The sequence below is a fragment of the Alnus glutinosa genome, chromosome 6 (assembly GCF_958979055.1).
Source record: "Alnus glutinosa chromosome 6, dhAlnGlut1.1, whole genome shotgun sequence".
NCBI lineage: Eukaryota > Viridiplantae > Streptophyta > Magnoliopsida > Fagales > Betulaceae > Alnus > Alnus glutinosa.
The window spans coordinates 29778256-29797435 of record NC_084891.1 but is presented as its reverse complement, the minus strand read 5'-3'; the positions used below and the strand labels follow the sequence as shown (position 1 = coordinate 29797435).

At 36.7% G+C, this 19180-nt stretch overlaps 3 protein-coding genes across 6 annotated transcripts; all 3 read right to left on the bottom strand.

The window, feature by feature from the left end:
* Positions 1 to 514: 514 nt before the first annotated feature.
* LOC133870339 (uncharacterized) lies at positions 515 to 13053 on the bottom strand. Of its 3 annotated transcripts, none has more exons than XM_062307431.1 (13): positions 12549 to 13053; positions 10638 to 11643; positions 8582 to 8806; positions 8263 to 8489; positions 7309 to 7383; positions 6536 to 6607; positions 6351 to 6449; positions 5139 to 5210; positions 4941 to 5055; positions 3379 to 3447; positions 2889 to 3207; positions 2679 to 2763; positions 515 to 1182 (listed from the first exon to the last, which is right to left on the bottom strand). In XM_062307431.1, exons 1-13 carry the CDS (start codon positions 12693 to 12695, stop codon positions 703 to 705), a joined length of 2991 nt encoding a protein of 996 aa, XP_062163415.1. In that variant the 5' UTR covers positions 12696 to 13053; the 3' UTR covers positions 515 to 702. The 3 variants fall into 3 exon arrangements, with proteins under 3 accessions (XP_062163415.1, XP_062163416.1, XP_062163417.1); XM_062307432.1 differs by having other exon boundaries at positions 2679 to 2760; XM_062307433.1 differs by having other exon boundaries at positions 8588 to 8806; positions 12549 to 13052.
* Positions 13054 to 14163: 1110 nt separating this feature from the next.
* Positions 14164 to 18285, bottom strand: LOC133870104 (putative pentatricopeptide repeat-containing protein At5g43820). 2 transcript variants are annotated; one of them, XM_062307154.1, is made up of 6 exons: positions 16261 to 18285; positions 15831 to 16060; positions 15521 to 15605; positions 15169 to 15223; positions 14871 to 15009; positions 14164 to 14599 (listed from the first exon to the last, which is right to left on the bottom strand). In XM_062307154.1, the coding sequence occupies exon 1, from the start codon at positions 18063 to 18065 to the stop codon at positions 16362 to 16364; it is 1704 nt and encodes a 567-aa protein (XP_062163138.1). In that variant the 5' UTR covers positions 18066 to 18285; the 3' UTR covers positions 14164 to 14599; positions 14871 to 15009; positions 15169 to 15223; positions 15521 to 15605; positions 15831 to 16060; positions 16261 to 16361. The 2 variants fall into 2 exon arrangements, with proteins under 2 accessions (XP_062163138.1, XP_062163137.1); XM_062307153.1 differs by lacking the exon at positions 15521 to 15605.
* LOC133871721 (uncharacterized) lies at positions 14495 to 15736 on the bottom strand. Its single transcript, XM_062309135.1, has 5 exons — positions 15707 to 15736; positions 15521 to 15605; positions 15169 to 15223; positions 14871 to 15009; positions 14495 to 14599 (listed from the first exon to the last, which is right to left on the bottom strand). The coding sequence occupies exons 1-5, from the start codon at positions 15734 to 15736 to the stop codon at positions 14495 to 14497; spliced, it is 414 nt and encodes a 137-aa protein (XP_062165119.1).
* Positions 18286 to 19180: the final 895 nt, after the last annotated feature.

Here is a 19180-nt window from a genome sequence, read left to right as displayed (position 1 = left end):
CAAAATCTTTTTGTCATGTCCATCATGAGTACTGACGCGTTGAAACTTATGTTTGTGCACTGAAATGAAATCTTCTACGTTTTGGTAGTCTTACTACCTACATACCATTAAATTTACTGCCTGAACTCTGGGATCCAGTCCGTACTTGGAATCCAATGTAGATCTACCATTTGTGGCTTGACCAAAGATATGTTACCGCTAAAAGGCTGTTAGAAGAGAAAATTTTATTTGGGGAAATATTGGGACTAATGAAGCAAAATACAATGTAGTTACTTGTCTGAGCCGACCTGCTCAGACAAGTAAATTTAATAAGGACCTTTTCTCAATTGGCTGCAATTCTAACTGCAAGGATCTCGATCCCTTCCAGAAACCTTCGAGAAACAGCGTGATAGTGCAAGTCAGAATGATTTGAAAGATCCAAAGTGTGATATTTAAAAGACGTGCTTTTTGCTTAAAAAAAAAATACAAGCTCTTTTTTTTTTTTTTTTTTGCCTAGTGCTTTTTCAGGCGCACACGCTCAACAAACCAAAAATACATTATCCTCGAAATAATACAAGAAGACCATACCATACAAACAATACAACTGTCCATATTTAGTCTCAAGCTATACAGCACAATCAAAAAATGACTACCATTAAACACCCCGAAACAAAAAATGGGGAAAGGGAAAGGGACCAGTGGAAAAACAAGTTAAATTGCAGGCTAGAAAGCACTCCAATTATCCGAACTTTTCTTTGGAGTTTGACTCTCGGATGAGACCTTAAAGGGGCCAGAGGAGCCGAAAGGATCGGTGTCATCAAAAGAAAATGCAGCGCTATGGCTGAAATCTTTTGTGCTGTTTATGGAATCGAACCTCGTAAGTCTCTCACGGCCGTAGCCAAAGTCTTTGCTGCTGTTCATGGAATCAAACCTTGAAAACCTCTCCCGCGGGGAGAATGCGCCGCCTTCGTGTGTGCTGAAGGAATCAAACCTTGAGAAGTTGTCAAAGAATTGATCCCCTGCCTCACTGTACCTAGGAGAGTTGCCAAACTTGGACATCGGAGTCCCGGGAACAGAGTCTTCAAAAGCAAATGGGCTCTTCGTCTGAAAGATGCTTTCTGCATGTGAGGATCCTGTTCGTACTGGGTTTATGCCAAAGTCACTAGATCCAAAGGTATCTTTGTGCCTCTCAGTATCCGAGTCCTGCAGAATGAAATCATAGATGGGGAAATCAAACATAGTGCATTAAGATTGAAAATGCTTGAAGTATTGCAATTTTTCCTATACTTCATTATTTTACTATTTTTTTTTATAAAAAATAATCGAAATGTCATTAAAACCTGGGTACATAGGAAGTATACGAGAGAAACACTTAGCTAGAATCAGAAAAATGAAAAATGAAATCGTGAAAACTAAGCACCATAGGAGATAAAAATGTAGCTGTCCAAATATAAACAATATTAAAAAAATAAATAAAGACCTAAGCATCACCATCGTCCTAAATTGTAAATATAAATGTCACTATCACTGTAATTGTTAATACCACTTAAAATATAACATCAATACAAATTTGAGAACGAAAAAAAAATAGCAATACAACTATTAATGTGGTTTTTCCAACTATATTTAGTATCACATATGTAAGGATCATAGTGGGGATCGCCACTATTAGATACACTACTCAAATAACTTAAATTTTGATAATTAGAAAAATAAATTTCTAGTTCACTTAGAAAAGAATGATCATTGTCAATCTCAATAATTTGATTTTTCAATATCAAAATATATGAAATAACTGTCCCTATTTACTAATTATGGACTGTCATGACAATTTGTAGAATAACTTGTAGTAGAAGTTATAGTAATCCTAACAGCACTCTTAACAAGATACAATATGCAACAAAGTAGTTTGACAGCAAGTACTCATTTTATCAATATAAAGCTATGCAAAGAGTCATTCAAAAATAAAAAATGTGCCTAATCTGTTCATAATCTTTGATGGTCTAGTGATAAAAGAAGCATTTTCTCTCTCCTAATGGAATAGATAAAGAACCTTGAGACTATTCTACAGGTTCTACCAATAAAATTTCCCAGTCAACCATTTATCAAGTGGTTAGTTTTCATTGAGCTCAAACGCTCCCTCATTGGAACATTGATATTAATTGGCCCATAAGTTGGGCCAAATGACCAACACAACTAAATTCAAATTCCAGTAACAAGGGCTGAATCCCGTGATGCAATATATAGCAAGGTAGGTTTTTCTATCCATCTTGAACTGTGGATAAACAACCAGATGTCTTACTGAATGGGGTCGTATATTGGAGGGTAGCATATGTCATGTTGATTAGGATAAGGTGGTAGCATATGTCATGTTGATTAGGATAAGGTGGTAGCATATGTCGTGTTGACTAGGATAAGGTGGAAACAATATAGGCATGAGATCCATCCACGTCTGAGGAGTTTAGGAAACTAACTTATGGCTAAGCCTATGTTGTTGTAGCTGTCTGAGTTGTTCTTCCATATAATAAGGTGGAAACGATTTTCCATTGGACATTGCATGCCTTACGGGGCAATTTATTGTTACTACATAAATTCACTGTAAAATTCGATAAATTAACAAAATCCTAGAGAACTTATTAACAACACCTATTAGGAAAATGTCCAACATATACCCATGTGCTTAAGAGGTTTTGGCTCACCTTGGTATGGCTAGGGTTAAATCCCCAAACTGAGTCCACATCATCGTTATTGTCAAAAGCACCCCAGGTCGATTCGTCAAAGCTTCTGTCACCGTAGATTAAATGATTTCAGCGTCATTATTATATAGAACACGGTCATGAGAGAGAGAGAGAGAGAGAATCACGAAGCTGCAAAGTAGGTGAAAAAAAGAAATGAATCAACACCTATACCTATGTGTTTCTGCATCTGCTTCAGAACCTTTTCCATAATGAACATCTGAAAAATCTTGAGAAGGACTCTCTAAAGCAGTCCTTCCTGCCGGACTGTCATGAGGGCTTCTGGCCAATTCATCTTCACTGTGGGAATATGCAGATTCACTCTCAAAGACAGGTTCACTAGTACCGAAAGAATTCCCTGGCTTTTCATTAGCATATGAATCATGGGTTGAATTATCATCACTGTAAACTTGTTCATTGTGAACAGATGCAGATTTTGGTTTTGAAGAGACAGAGACATTTTTCGCATCAAGAGTGAGATCATTAACAAACCCTGAAAGATTTAAAAGGTATACCCACATAAATAAATAAACATATTTCTTAATAGCTCTGTATTTCTTAAACTGGAAATGCAGAACTGACAGCATTAACTGGAGACAGCAAAGCAAAAGGAAGCATTAACCCTTGTTCTTAAATAAAATAGGCTAGGAAGCATAGAGCATACCTTCGTCTTCAAACTTATCCCATTCTTCATCCCAAAGAGCTGCTCCCACTTGAATTCCAGGTTCCCAACCTTTAAAATCAACAATGGATATTGGAAAATGACCATATATGCTTTGCAGTCTGTGAAAAGATCAGCATGCCCTAAAGTACAAAGCAATGGTAATAAACTGTGGCTACCACTACCATAACCCAACCCCCAAAATAGGAACAAGAAAGCCATCCTGTATCAGCGATTGGACAGCAACACATGACATTTGAGTCCTCATCATATTAGGTAACATTACCAATACACAAGTATTCACTACTTTTTACCGTCTTTCGAAGGTCCGTCATGCATATGGTCTATGAAATAGAAGGTCGTCGTGTCCAAATCCTCAAACGCCCATCCTTGGTGAAGGTAGAATTTAATCCTAGATCTCTAGCATGACCCAGGAGAGTTTGCCAATTGAACCAGCTAGGGAGAAACAGAGGTTTCCTTAAACGGCTATTCAAGCGTGCGTTTGTGATCCAAATACTGATGTGAGAAATGAAATCCTCACACTTAATGTAGAAAAACCAACAGTCATTGTTGTTCTGGATGATTAAGGCTTTAAGAGCATGCATGGGATTGCGTTAAGGAGCTTAAAAAATTCTTTTAGTACATAAAAATGGGTCCATTTGGTAAAAGAACTTAAAAAGCACTTCTGTGACTTTCTTGCTCTAAAAAAGTCCAAAACTGCGGTTTTGGGGAAGCTTGAAAATTAAGTTTTTTCTAAAAAGCTCTTTCAAGCTTTTTATATAAACATAAGCTCTATTTCTTAATACAATCCCAAACAGACTCTAAGCAGGGCAATGAAATCATTGAAATGTAAGACTTTCAACTCTCTAAATCAGGTAATGTTTAAATTAGATGAGGGATGCTAGGTGTACCAAATTCTTTTACCAAAAGATGAGTACCAAATGATGTGGAGCTTATTCATTGGAGATGATCAAAACAATTAATAAAAAGAAATGCTACAAGTACCAATGAATAAACTCCACATCATTTGGTACCCATCTTTTGGTAAAAGAATTTGGTACCCCTATCATTTCTCAAATTAGATAGCCTTCCTCAAACCACTGATAAAAGAGACACGTGCAGAGGAGTAAAGAACAAGAGGAAGGGCAAAAAAAACAAAAGGCAACCACCCCCCCCCCCCCCGGCCCCATTCCTCCTGCTCCTCTTCCCTCTTCCCCCAAAACTCCACCTAGGATACAGTGGTTGATTGTTAATATGCACTTTAAGCAACATTATCTGTTTCAAAGTCTTTCAAGTTAGACAATAAATGAAAGTGGTGGGACCCTGACCCACTCAATGCTTTTCGTTGGAATAAATAAACAACTTAAAAAAAAATATGAGTGCTATCGCAGGTCTCAAGAATTTGGATCACTATGGTTACATTAGAAAAGGAATTGCATATCTCAACACTGCAGGTAAGTGTTCAAAAATCAAATAGCAAGACATTGAAAAGGGCATCAAATTGTATTTAATAGGAAGCCACATGGATGAATTGAAACAAAGAATTAACAAGGGACTAAAGGTACCAATTGGGAGCTCAATCAATGCAGCCGACTTAACATCTAATCCATGTTTCTTGCTGCGTTCAGTTAGAGCCTTCAGTAGCTCCTCAACATCTGATTGAATGCGGTCAGCTCGGACCTACAAAAGCAGCAACATAATGGTGTTGGACAAGATTCAATGGAATCTCCATGGACTCATAATAGCAAATTGGCAACATGTACCTGAAGGATACCATCTGCACTGCCTCCATGTTCCATGTTAACAATTGCTTGATGCAACTCCGTCTTCCTCTCCTAAAAACAAAACAAGTAAAATTCAAAATCACAAAACAAATTTCCTTGAAACAAATTCAAAGAATGCCAAGGTTTAAAAGATCATGTAATCAAAGGCTTTAAAGGATCTCTGAAGTGGAATATATTTTATGTGCAGGACCTTCGGCTTTCACTCTTGAGCAAAGAAAAAAGGAGACAAAAAAATAAAAATAAAAATTGATAAGGAGGTGAACAAGTGGCAAGAGAAAGCAGAAGAAAGTTGAAGAAAAATCGATAAATTAATGATAGATAACAGGATGACTTCCACTTTGGCAAGAAATTGATGTTTTAACTATCTTAAAAAAAAAGATTAGAGGAAGTAAACGGACAATTCATGCTACTTTCAAGTCAAAGAAACTATTATATAGAGTGGGGGGCCCAAAAGACCACCAATTGTGGTGGGGGAAACATTAACACCAACCATTCATATATGTTAAAGTGGTCCTACATCGCCAAGAGATACATGACTTGGGCACTTTATAAGCCATGGACACCCCTTTTCTTTCAAGACATCTTTTGAGAGTAAAGCCCATAGACTTTTACATGGTATCAGGGCGGGTTCGTTGAACTTTGTAGGGCGACTCTTCCTATTGGTCCACGTGTTTGGCCATAATGCCACACATGAGGGGGCATGTCAAAGTATCTCATATTGCCAAAGAGATCATTGTCTTGTGGGCTTTATAAGTCATGGGTATCCCTCCTTTCTCAAGGCGTCTTTTGAGAGTGAGCTAGGCCCATTGGACTTTTACATGGTATTAGAGCGGGTCTCTTACAATAATGGGCCTTTCCCTCCCGATGTTGAACACGTGTTTGGCTAAAAAGTTGTCACACGTTAGAGGGCGTATTAAAGTCTCACATCGACAAGGTTAACTTGACCTGAACACTTTATAAGCCATGACACTCATCTCTCAAGGCATTTTTTGAGAGTAAGGCCTATGGACTTTTACAATATACGCGAAACTATGGCTCTAATTGAGCAATGAGGCAAAAACAAGTTTCTGTAGTATCACATATGTTCATAACTACACTTTCCTGGGTTCAGTTGGATCAAAGAAATCTCAAATACAAGAAGTACAATCAACAACAAAAGTCCTTGGATATTCTATAAGCTCACTGCCTTACCTGAATATCACGAAATCTAGCCTCTTCAATGGTTAACTTTGATGCTATTTCTCCCACTTGCTTGTACTTCTCTTCATACTTCTTAGCCAGAGACTCTGCCTGCAATAAAAATTGTTGATTTAAATACAATAAAATCTAATTCTTGTAAATGAAAGTACCACAATTCTTTACATCTTAGATAATACCTCACGCTTATCAGCAGATGCCCTTTCAGTGATCTCGTTTAGTTTATTATCACATCTGCTTTTATAGAGAACCTGATAACCAGAGAATAAAAATGAACAAAGAAAACTAAAAGAAAGAAAAAGAAAACACAATGAGCTTCACAGTTGCACCGTTTAAGGGGTATACCTATCCCTGGTTACTGTCCACGATCAAATTACAATAATGTTTTCATGACTAGCCATTTCATGATTGAATTCCAATAGTAACTTCATCAAATAAGTTATATTACCAGACTAGTCAATACAGCAAATAAGATACCATGCAGACTTAAAGGTTTTACTAAGGTTAGAAGGAGGTAATTGTATGCATTTAAAATGCAATCTTTTGGGACTTGGAGAAACTCAAAGCCTGAAGAAAATTACACTGCTTTGTTTTTTGGTACCTTTATTATTTTATCAGAAAATCTTGTTTTCATGGTTCCTTTTTTTTTTTGGTAAGTATTTCAATTTTTTCCTCATTATTCCCATTGAATTTGTGATAAATATCAAACTTGGTACAGAATCCCTGAACTGCAAATTGGTCGGGTGATTTTTGATAAACTTCTTTATTTACCCTACACTGACATTCTAGCATCACTAACCACTCCACACATAAAGTAAAGCAGCATGCCTTTCCAATTCCTAGTAGGCCTAGCCTGAGCCAGTTACTAACCACTATTGTACAAAAGAGTAAAAAGGGTTTAGTATTAATGAAAAAACTAGAAGCAAAAGAATAGGAAACAGAAACTACTCACAAGTTCCTGCATTTTGGTGCGGTAGAACTCAAGCTTCTCTCTAGAATCCAATATCACATTTTGTGTTTCTTCAACCTACCATGAAAAAGAAAAGAAAATATTTCTGTATCCCATGGGAAAGTACAAGAACACTCAAAAAGTAAACTTAGTAACTAACAACCCTCAGAAACATAAAAATAAAATCAATAACCGGTGATTTTAAAAAGTTACAGAAGTCAAAGGCTCTGTAAATAATTATCTTGAACTCAACCATCTTGCAAGAAAGCAATAGATATAGAAAAAATAATCACTATGAAATGAACTCTACCATTGCATTTTTTCAGTCTCTTCGAGCCAAAGAAATTTCACTCTTGAAATGGATAAATGAAACTAACGGATATATGGAAACTAAGTTAAAAGCTTTAAATACATATAGACACAAAGATACACATATGAGATCTGACAGGAAAAAAAAAAGCGCACACATACAAATATGTAAACAGTAAAGATAAAGATGCCCGTTTGTATAAGACGGAAAGATAAGAAAGTCAAGTGAATAATGACATACAACATGAGCACTTTATAAGCAAGAAAAGAGGGGAATGGAAGTTTCTTAAAGATGTTTAAAGAAAATCTTAAAAAATCTTTTTGAAAAAAAAAAAAAAATCTGTTTTCAAAATGAGGAACCGGAAGAAAGTAAAGTGCGCCTTTTTAAGAAAAATTATTATAATTTATCAATTTCCAAAAGTAATTTTTTGACAAATTCCATTTACATACACATGCTCGCATGTCATTTTTTCAACATTTAGAAGGTACCGTTTCCATATTTATTTAGTACATTAGGCACCGAGTACTATTCATTTACTTGCTTTTGTCTTGCACAATATTCCCTATAAGGTATGAATATTGTATACCAAACACCTATTCACAATTCAATCAATTTATGGTAAGTGAAGCAAAAGAGAGAAAAGATGCCTTTTTCCCAGCAGTTGTTGCCACTTGAGGCATTGAGTTTGCTGAATTCTGTCCTCCTGTATCAAGTTGGTTTCCAAATGAATCCTCCAATGCAGGTGCTCCCGACTTTTGCTGATTGGATTGCATTGCACCATCAGCCAGGAGGGCACCTACCTGCATTGGTGGCCTCAAACCAGTTGCAGGTGCAATTGGCCGGGTACCTGGCATCCCGGGCTGCTGTCCAAAACCTAATCATAAAGAGAGAAAAAAAAATGCTTCATCAAGAAACATAAATTTGGAAAGAGAGAAGGAAATGAGAAGTATTAAAAGCAGATCTGACCAATACCAGGTCTGGGACCCCAAGCTGCATTTCCATATGAGACTTTGGGTTGACCTGTCATAGCCAGCAGTGTCTCATCAAACATGACATTTGGTGGCAGTGCAGCTGGAAGAGGGCGACCTTCCCTGGATCTTTCCATCAAATAGAGAGCGAAGCAAAATTCCCTCAAAGAAAGCATACTATCATTATCCTGGTCAGATAAGTCCCACACCTGCTTTAAAACCTCTGAAAAAGGCCAACAAAGACATTGAGCATACGCAATCCTAGAACAAAACAAAGGTCCCAAGAAGCTTGCCCACAAGAAGAAGAAGAAGAAGAAATTCCAAAGAAACACAGGAGTGCACCTTACTTCCATAACAAGAACACAATACTCAAAGTGCAGTAAAGAAGAATTTAGCTAAAAAGATCATAGTTAATACATTCTAGTGACACAATACACAAGGTGAGACACATGTCTTGGCAAAAAGATGAAATTTGGCCATTCCTAAATCTCCCTTCATAATAAAAAAAGTTGAAGCTTCATATAGCAAATCAATTACCATGCTGTATATAAATGAAAAGGCAGTATTTAAATGCTGAAAGATAATAGGACAGTGAATTGCATTAACCAAATACCTGCAAATGAAACTAAATCTCCAGAGATATTCACATATCTTCACGTCCAATTTTAAATGTTAGAAATCTAATGATATAGTTTGGTCCAAATCATCATTTCACGGATTAGTCACTAAAAAATTTACTTTATCATTATAATATGACCCAAATCATTTTTGAGGGATAAGCCAAATATAATTCCGAGCTTTAGATTCTCCAACACTATGCACTACACTTGAGGTTGAGTAGAGAAAGTTTGGAATGGCACAATAAGCCCATGGAAACCTATGCTCATGCAGACCTCAGTTGGGAACTCTTTAATAAAGCCCAGATGCATTCTGTTATATAAAGATACATTAATCACAAAGGGAGAACAATCGATTAAGATTATCCTTTATTAAGACTTCAGATGTTATATTCCTAACATTCTCGTTAGAAATATAACAATTTTTTTTTTTTTTTTTTTTAATAAATAATTGAAATATCATTAAAAACGTAAGGTGCTCCCAAGTACATAAGAAGTATACAAGAGAAGCAAATGTGTTAGGAATATAACATTATAGTTAGGAATATGATTAGGACGGAAGGGTAAAAGAAATATGGTGTAACAGTTGTTTTAATTCCACTGCCATTTATCACTTTGGATGCTATATTCCTCAGAAGAATTCTCTTTACACTATTTATCAAAAGTATATGATCCGCAGGAGGGGTAAAAAAAAATGATGCAATAGTTGGGTTTGTTTACAGCAGAATTGCAGGATTTTAGAGAACTTAGAGCATCCGATTGGAGACTGGAAGAATGTTCTGATAAGACCTGCATATTTGTAGCTGTAAGCATGTTGTGATCCTCCTTTTTGTATTTTTCTGGATTTCATGTGCTAGGCATCGACTAGATAAGGAGTTCATAAACTTATTGGTCAGTCATGTTTAAATAGCAGTTGGGGTCTGTAAAAGTTTATAGGCCTTACTCACTCTCAAAAGACGCCTTAAGAAATGAGGGTGTTCATGGTTTATAAAGTGCCCAGGTCATGTATCTTTTAGCAATGTGGGACACTTTAACACACCCCTTCACGTATGGCAACTTTTGGCCAAACACGTGTTCAACATTGGGAGGGAAAGACTCATCATCGTCCAAGGAACCCGCTTTAATACTATGTAAAAGTCCATGGGCCTTACTCACTTTCAAAAGACGCCTTGAGAGAGGAGGGGTCTCAATGGCTTATAAAGTGTCCAGGTCATGTATCTCTCGGTAATGTGGGATACTTTAACAGGGTCTCATCTACCTCTTCTGATAAAACTAAGAAAGCATACGGTGCAACACAGAATATTGATGACTTCACCATGTATAATGACAAATTTAAGAAAATAAAAATGAGAGTGCAGTTTCAGAATCAGCCAACCTGGTAATAGACAAAAAAATCATAGAAACCACAGCTAAACTTCCATACAGAGGAACCCTTACCTCTTGGTAATCTCCAACTCAAAAATAGATTCCGTGCCTGCTCACCACTGATTATCCCATCTCTGTCGGTGTCTACTTCCATAAACACTTTTGTATACTTCTGAACATCAGATGGTTTCATCTTTGGCCAAGGAAGCTGCATATTTTCAGAAGTAGAATTTCCAACTCCAACTGAAATCCCAGATGTTGCAATTGAGGAAGAACCTGGAGCTGAAACCTGTTGACTCGGGTTCAATGATGACTGAGTCCGCTGAAACTGACCACCAGCAGGTTGCATTGAAAATGCACCTTGCAATGAATCAAGTGAACCCTGCTTACCAAAAGTTTGAGGCCCACTAGTAGCAGGAGTGAAGGCCAAAGAGTTGGGATTGCTACTAACAGAATGACTTGGTCCAGAACCAAACCCATTTCCTGAAACAGCTAATGCTTTTGGCTGGGAAGCCATAGAGACTGGAGCTTGCGGCTGTGAAGTAGGCAAGGGCATTGATGGACTAATCCCTCTGGGCCCATTAGGAGCTGCACCAGTCCTTCCACTGAGCCAATCATTGGAGATGTTTGAGTTCTGGACATTGGGACCTAACATATTACCTCCCCTAGTGAGTTGTGGACTTGCAATACCCTGTGATGGACGGGGAGCAGTGACAGCAGGCATGGGTTGAGGTGGCCTCAAGGCCTGATTTTGCTGAGAAGGAACATAATGCTGGTTCATACTTGGGTTTGGAACTCCTTGTGCTCTAAAGCCAAGATTTTGTGATGATGTTGGTGCAATGGCACCCATCTGTGGAGCAGACGATGCACCCATTGAATTCAATTGAGGTGCAGGTATTACTGTAAGATTAATTTGTGGTGCAGGAATTTTAGCTGCAGCCGGACCATATAGTGCTGCCTTGACCATATCTGGGGTTAGTTCTCGCTTACTCTGTGCCACAGTTACAAGTTTGAGAGCATTATAAAATTCTGTGCGACCGAGGAAACCAGTTTTATTCTGATCAGCATGCATCCATATCTGCAAGTCATATACAACATTTTGATTAACATGCATTCCAGTGTCATGCTCAATCAAGTCTTAAAATTCCTTGCAAGAAAAGAAAAATAAATAAATTTACTTCGAAGATATAATCACCAACAAACAAGGACTATAAGATAAAAGATGCTAAAATATAACTTCCACATTGTGCAAAAAGCACAGTAACAATGCACAAAATGAAGTAGACAAACTTAAGAAAACAAATTCAAAGACCGTCTAAAGAATCCTGCTAAAGATCACAAACTCAAAAGTCTGAGATCTGAGACTCTGCTCCCCTCATACTGGGATACGCCTCATAAGCAGTTCAAATGCTTAATGCCGTTACAATTACCCCCAAAACATGAAATCAACCACTTGGAATCATCCTTGAAAGTCTTACCTCTGGCAAATCATTCAAAATATTCATCAATAAAGACATATCTAAAACCTACTAATTTAATTTTTAAACTATTATGGCATCCTTATCCCCCAAACACACATTTACCAGCATAAGCAAACCAGACCATCATAGTAGTGTGCAAGAACATCTACAACACTAAGCAACCTAAATTTATACGGCATATCTCAGATCAAGCAGTGTAGACACTTCCTCTCAATCATCTTTATTTTCTTTGCTTGACAAAACGATAATTACACCAACGACGAGCAATTGCATCTCCAAGATTGATCACAACCCTTTCAAGTCTACTTAACGAGAAGAAGTCGCCAAAACTTATTCAACATATTATCATCAGAAGCACGGCTTTGACCGAAATCAGAAACAAAATACTTTCATCGACCATGAGATAACACGTAAATAAAGCATATCCATCATTCGTTCAAACAGTTTATTTATACAAATATAATATAAAATGGAAATTGGAGGTGTGAAAACTGTGAGGAACCTGAGCAAGGACTTGTTTGGGAAGATTGGATCCTTGAAAGAAACCAACAGCTTCGGCTCCACTGATCCTGCCATCGCCGTCCAAATCCGCTCTCCTAAAGTACGCTTCGAACTGATCCATATTCGGCCCTTGATTTTGCCCCGCCATTTCCTTTTTAATGATTTTCCAAGCACCTCTTTTCGATTCAAATTCCCGCAGATCACAAATTCGCAATTCTATCGAGAAATGAGAAATTTTGAGGAAATGCCAAAATCGAAAATAGTGGTAGTGGACGAATGGGTGTACGGACGAGCTGGGATTCGTTTCGTCGGATCGAAGGATTGGTTGAATTGGATGGTTAGGTCGAGGTGAGACACAGGGAAAGTGTGAATTTTATATGAACTCGGAGATTTTGGAGCGTTGAAACCAAAAAGAGAAGTGAGGGAAGGGAGAGCCTTCGAGCCTTCTCTTTCTTGCAAAAAATGCATAGGATATCGCCTGTTCTGACTACCGTCCGTCTCGATTGGAAGAAACGGAGGCTATAACGGGAAATACCGATATACAGTTTGACATTTATTTATGATTTTCATAATTAACCGCGTCTTATTCTCAGGATTAAAAAAAAAAAAAAAGGAAGTGTTACGACTATTTTTATTACAAACTTATTTTCAAACGGATGAAAGTCTATAATAGGTGAAATAATTAAGTAAAATGTATAACTTATCAATTTTTTTTTTTAATTATTGCAGTAATTATAAATTGTGATATTAATTTATAATAAAAATTTTAATACGTCAGGAATTTTTAATTAAAAAAAATGAAGCATTAGAATTATCAATTATAAGAATAAGACATGGTTAATTATGAAAATAATAACTCAAACTCGCATGTAAATTAATGTTCTAAGTTTTCTTTTATCATACTTGTAATTTTTTACCTTTAGTTTTGAAACCTATATGGATAGGACTTTTTTTAAGAAGAGTAATGATACTTGTTGATACGTGTTAACATATGTTTAGAGCTGTGTCAACTACCAAAAAAAAATATATATATATATATATATATATATATATATATATATATAACACATTCTAATCACATATGCTGACAAAAGTCAAAAAAATACCTAGTTCTAGCATTTTTTTTTTTTTTAAGAATTATCAACTCTTTTTAAGTGATATATTTCAAACTCTTTTTTTCTTTTTCTCTCTTATTTATTTATATGCTGCACTTCCCAAAATAGGACGGAGTTCAACTATTGAGCGGTTCAATTCAGACATGGATGGCTCTATACCCCTTCGTTTTTTTTTTTTTTCACCACAAAATGAGACTAACCACCATGTCATAAAAGCTCTAACAAATATACACCAGATTGTGCCAACAAATAACAAAAAAAAAAAAAAAAAAACAATGCAGATTCAGACCACCAAAAAATTAAAAAAGAAATTGCAAAGATATTTGCGGAACTGTCCTGGACCTGCCCGAAAAGAAAAATGCTCAACACCCAACGGCACCACAACAGACTATTGAGCCATATAGCAACATTTCGGAATGCGAATATCGCTATATCAGATTGCAAACATGTCAAGGACCTTAATATTTTCAGCCGCAGAGGTAGCATGATTGCAGCCCAAAATTCATGATAATAATTGTGGTTTTATCGATATAAGAATTGTTTTTTAAAAAATTATTATAAGATATCAGAGAAATGTTTAGACAGACAAAGGATCCTCAGCAACCAAGAGGCCTAAGCATGTTGTTAGAGGATAATGACAATTGCCAACCGAAAACCCTCATTACTCACTTCAGTTTATCTGACTAATAATGGGTTTGCCATCCCGCCCCTGGAATCACACGACTGTCACGACAGCCTTCCATCTCCAGTAAGGTAGAGATCAGAGAGCATGTGCTCTTTTTATATTTGAACAGCCACAGAACAGCTTCTCAACCAATAAACATGCATGATGTTATTCATCAACTTTTGCAGGAAATTCTGTAGTTTCTCCGCTATAAGTGGCAGCACACAAAGCCTTCCAGATGGGAACCAACAGTTTCACCGGTGGTTGTACTGCCTGCAGAAGAAGTTTTCATGATCCAGTAAGGTAACATAATTTTCCAAATTTCACAAAAATGAAGAACTTCTAAGACTTCAAAGCCAGTTATTATTTTTAACTGTTTAAACAGGCAAATAGGCCAATTATTCACGATTCTTGCCAAATTTCTGTCCATGTGGCATCAGAAGTTTTTAGTGCCTTAACAAGAGATACATTGAGCTCTTTTTAGTTAGGTTTAACAACAATGATATCCAGCTATAAAACAGAACAGCCATGTGACACGTCTTACCTTGAATGCTAACATAAGTTCTTTTTTGCCACGGACAAGCAAAGCCAGGCTCCAGTAACAAGTGAATGGAGTCACATTCTCATTCAGGACAGGTTTCAGTATTTTGTCAATAGGAATAAAGCTACGAACAACTCTCCCACTGTAGATTAACAATAAAAAATTTATAAAATGAAAGGAATAGAAGAAAATGATCAATTACGAAGGGATGAACTATGCGGCCATCTTTTCATGTTTCTTTCATGCTACTCAAAAATGTAATAATACAATTTGTAAGTATCATGTGAGATGAAAGAACTACCTCCAGTATTGAGCTTCCAGTTGCACGCCAAATGCAGGTATAATTACAACAGACTCTGCGTTTGAACAACAATAAGCAGTGAGTGCATGGGACAGCTATATCTACATGTTGATTTCAAATAGTTGGATGCCACCATAGGATTTTAGAAAGTTCAAGAAATTTAAATATTTTTAATTAGTCTATATAAAGCCAGCAAGCAATGCAGTAATTGACTAATTGTTAAGCTAAAACTTTAAGGTGATACTCTTTTTTCTTCTCTTTTTTTTCTAAGCAAAACTTAAGGTGCTACTCCTCACTTTATATTATAGTCCTATATATGATGCGTATACAAGATCAGCCCTTAGCTTTTCACCTTTCTCAATACGAGTCCCATAATATGATTTGACAAGGCAAGCACTGAAAAGAATGAATAAAAGGAAAATGGTACCTAGCGTTCCCTGTCACCAGAAATGACATCAAGTTAAAAATTAACATGCACCAGAAACGTTCCAACAAATTATGTGTATTTTAAAACCATCCCCCCATCAAACATACAAACCGGAAATAGCACTCGGTTGCAATTATGCATATTCAATTTCACTTAGTTCTATCTAGATAGCAAAATCAAGGGAAAAGTTAGGAAGCTAAAGAAGGAAAATGGAGCAAAGTGAGAAATCAATTACATTTATAAAGCAGAGATAGAAGGCCATTGTGAACAACAAAAGAACAAAGAGGTAGGCAAGGAATACACAAGCATAATTCCTTTGGATGACAATATGGTGAATGTCCAGCTGATGAGGCCCTTCACAGCCTTCATGCATGTATCTATAGAGCGGATTGACAAGTTGGATTTTAGTCATTTTGAAGCTAAAGCTGGCAAGCATGTCTCATATAGTCCAATCACAGGACACACCTGCACACAATGAAACCGTATAAGCCAACCTTAGATGATGAAAATGAATGTACCACTGCAACAGCTATTATCCTAGTAAGATGCCCATATATCAGAAAACAAGTTTCTCAAACCAGAAAGAAAAATTATTGCATGGAAAATGTGTTAAAAGTAAACACCAGGTGCTATGGTAAGCGATTAAAAGAACAAGGAGCACATACTTATTAGAAGAATTATTTCACATAGCATCCATGGAACCAGCTGCAAGAAAAGCAAAGCAGGGGATAAACAAACTGCACTTGCTGCCGACAAACGTGCCAGTTTAAAAGTGCCAGCCATTAGCATGCCAATATCTCCTGGCATTGTCATCACGACGAGCATCTTTTATCTTCAAATATAGCTTGTAAGCCCTCTCTACTTTATCTGAAGCCAATAGTTTGTTATTTAGTTTGCTATATATAAGTCTGCCTGGGCAAAAACCTTTACGCAAGCACTCCTCCATAACAAGTACAGCATTTTCAAGATGCCCTATGTTGCAAAGTCCGTTGATGACATATTCATAAACTTCCATATCTGAATAATAACCAGATTCTTGCATATCATCCCAAACATTTAACAACATTCCACATTTACCAAACCTAGAAAGCCGCATAAGCAATAGCTTATAAGCACTAAGTGATATTCTACATCCAACTTTTCTTGCTCTATTGTAAATCATCATGGCAGCATGGGGCGGACCATAGCTGCATAAAGGTTCGATGAAAGAGGTTATAGTCCCTGTACTGGGAACAATCCCACGCCCTAACATCTCATCAAACATTTCAAGTGCATCCGCCACTTTGCGGGCCTTAAGGAAAGCAGCAATTAATTTGGTATAAGTAAAAATATCTGGATCACATTTATTACTCAACATCATCTTATAGTATTTCACAGATTCATCAAAGTTTCCAACAGATATAAAGTTAGATATCATTGCATTGTAAGCTCCAGCGTTTGGCACACAACCTTTCTCTCTCATGCCCTCAAAAACCTGAACAGCATCATCAATCCGACCAGCCCTTCCTAAACCCTGTATAAGATAACTGAAAGTCAAGCAATCCGGACTAAACCCATCTGCTAACATTGCTTCCAACAAACTCTCAATTCCGCTAATACTACCAAATTTCGACCACCCACCGACAATGATATTATACGTCATACTATCAAATGGTATCTTCCCTTTAATTGAATTGAAAAATGAATTTGCAGCAGCAACATGGGATCGCAGACAGAGACATTTTAAAAGCACATTCAAAGACTCGGTGTCACATTTCAATCCAAACTCTTCTAGATTCCCGAAAATTCCTACTGCTTTTGACATGTGATGAGCCCTAACAAAGCTGTCCAACACAATCGATAGCGTCTCCAAATCAAGGCTAATGCCTTCGGTCCTCATCTCACGCAACATTTCCATCATAAATTTCAAGAATTTTCTTCTCCCTAGCGCTTTCATAATCACACGGTAACTACTAATGTCCCTAGGTATCGCCGGCTGCTTAACCGCCCAATTGAAAAAGATAACCATTGCTTCACCACCTAAGTTCCCTCTGTTCACTACTTTAGCAACAACATCAAGGCTCAATTCAACCCCAACGTTTGTCAAAGCGTGCTCAATTGCAGCTTTACCCCTCAGTTTCTGAAGGAAAACCCCTCGTAATTTCTCTTCTGGCAACAGAAACCCATCAACTGCCCTAACTTGTGCTGCTTGTTTTCTTGGATTACAGTCTCTTAATAGGTTCGGAGCGGAAGAGTTACGAGGGATTGGCAAGAGGTCAGAGAGTTGCTCGAGAACGAAGCGTTCGTCGAGATCGGTTTCGTTCTTGATGTGATTCCGTGGTGACTGGTCGTCCAAGGTGTTTGATGGAATATCTAAGGTTGAAAACGGAAATGGAAATAACGAATTTGCTGAAGAGAGGTGGAGCGACTGGTACCTGGTTGTGTTGAAGCGCGCGAGAAGCCCTGGACATCGCTGGGATAGAAACGCCATGATAAGGCCCGCGAGAGAGAACCCGAGGCAAAGAGTGAAGAGAGACTGAAATGGTAGCAGCGTCGGCAAGCTGCGAGTCTGCGACGCCAGTTAGCGTGTGAAAATTTTTGTAGCAATTTCGAATTGAATACTAGCGTCAAAATTTGTTTTCTTGAAAGACCAACGTCGGACGGTCGACCCCCCTACTGTTGCAGTGTCCAAATTTCCTTTAACTGACATGATTATCGGCTTCCCTTTGCCCATATGAATTTGAGAAAGGCTTGACATTCAAGACTCCTTTTTTTTTTTTTTTTTCAGAATTTGGTTTTAATATGATGTATTACAATTTTATAAAATTATTATATATTTTTTAAAATAATAAATTTTGTAAAATTGTAACACATTATATTAGAACCAAATTCTAAAAGAAATATTTAAATATCTAGCATTCTTCTTTTTTTTTTCTAGAAATTGATTCTTAAAATATGTGTATTTTAGAAAATGTGACCCCATCTCCTGAAAACCATTTTGGAGAAAAAAAATTAAAAGGTTGAGCATTTTCTTTTTTTCTTTTTTTCTTTTCTTCTATGTGAGCAAACTTGACCGAAAGCCCACTTCAGAAAAAAAAAAAAAAAAACAAACAAAACAAAACAAAATACAATACTTGACGGAGAGACCTAAGTTGGACAAAAACTTGAGAGAGACAGTATATATCGTTAAAATATTGATTAAACGATTAAATTTATTCATTTCTATTCGATTCAAATTTTAAAATAAGTAGTGATTTAACATGATATCAGAAGTCTTGAATTTAAATTCTAGCTTTGTCAACTCATCTCATTTAATTAAATATTTTACATATTAGGCTCCATCTATTGAAAGAGTAAACCCACATATGAGATGGAAAAAATATTAATTAAATAATTAAATTTATTATTTTATGTCGTCTTTAAGCTTTTAAGATAAAGATATCACATAAAACCTGACCATTTATCACTACAATATAAATAGCAGTGAAATCTAAAAGGTAATCGTTAATTTGGTTATTGTATATTTGAGACAGATCCAGCACAATTTTTTGTGGACAAGTTTTTTTTTTTCCGGTTCAAATGAACGGGAGAAGAGCAGTTGGTTAA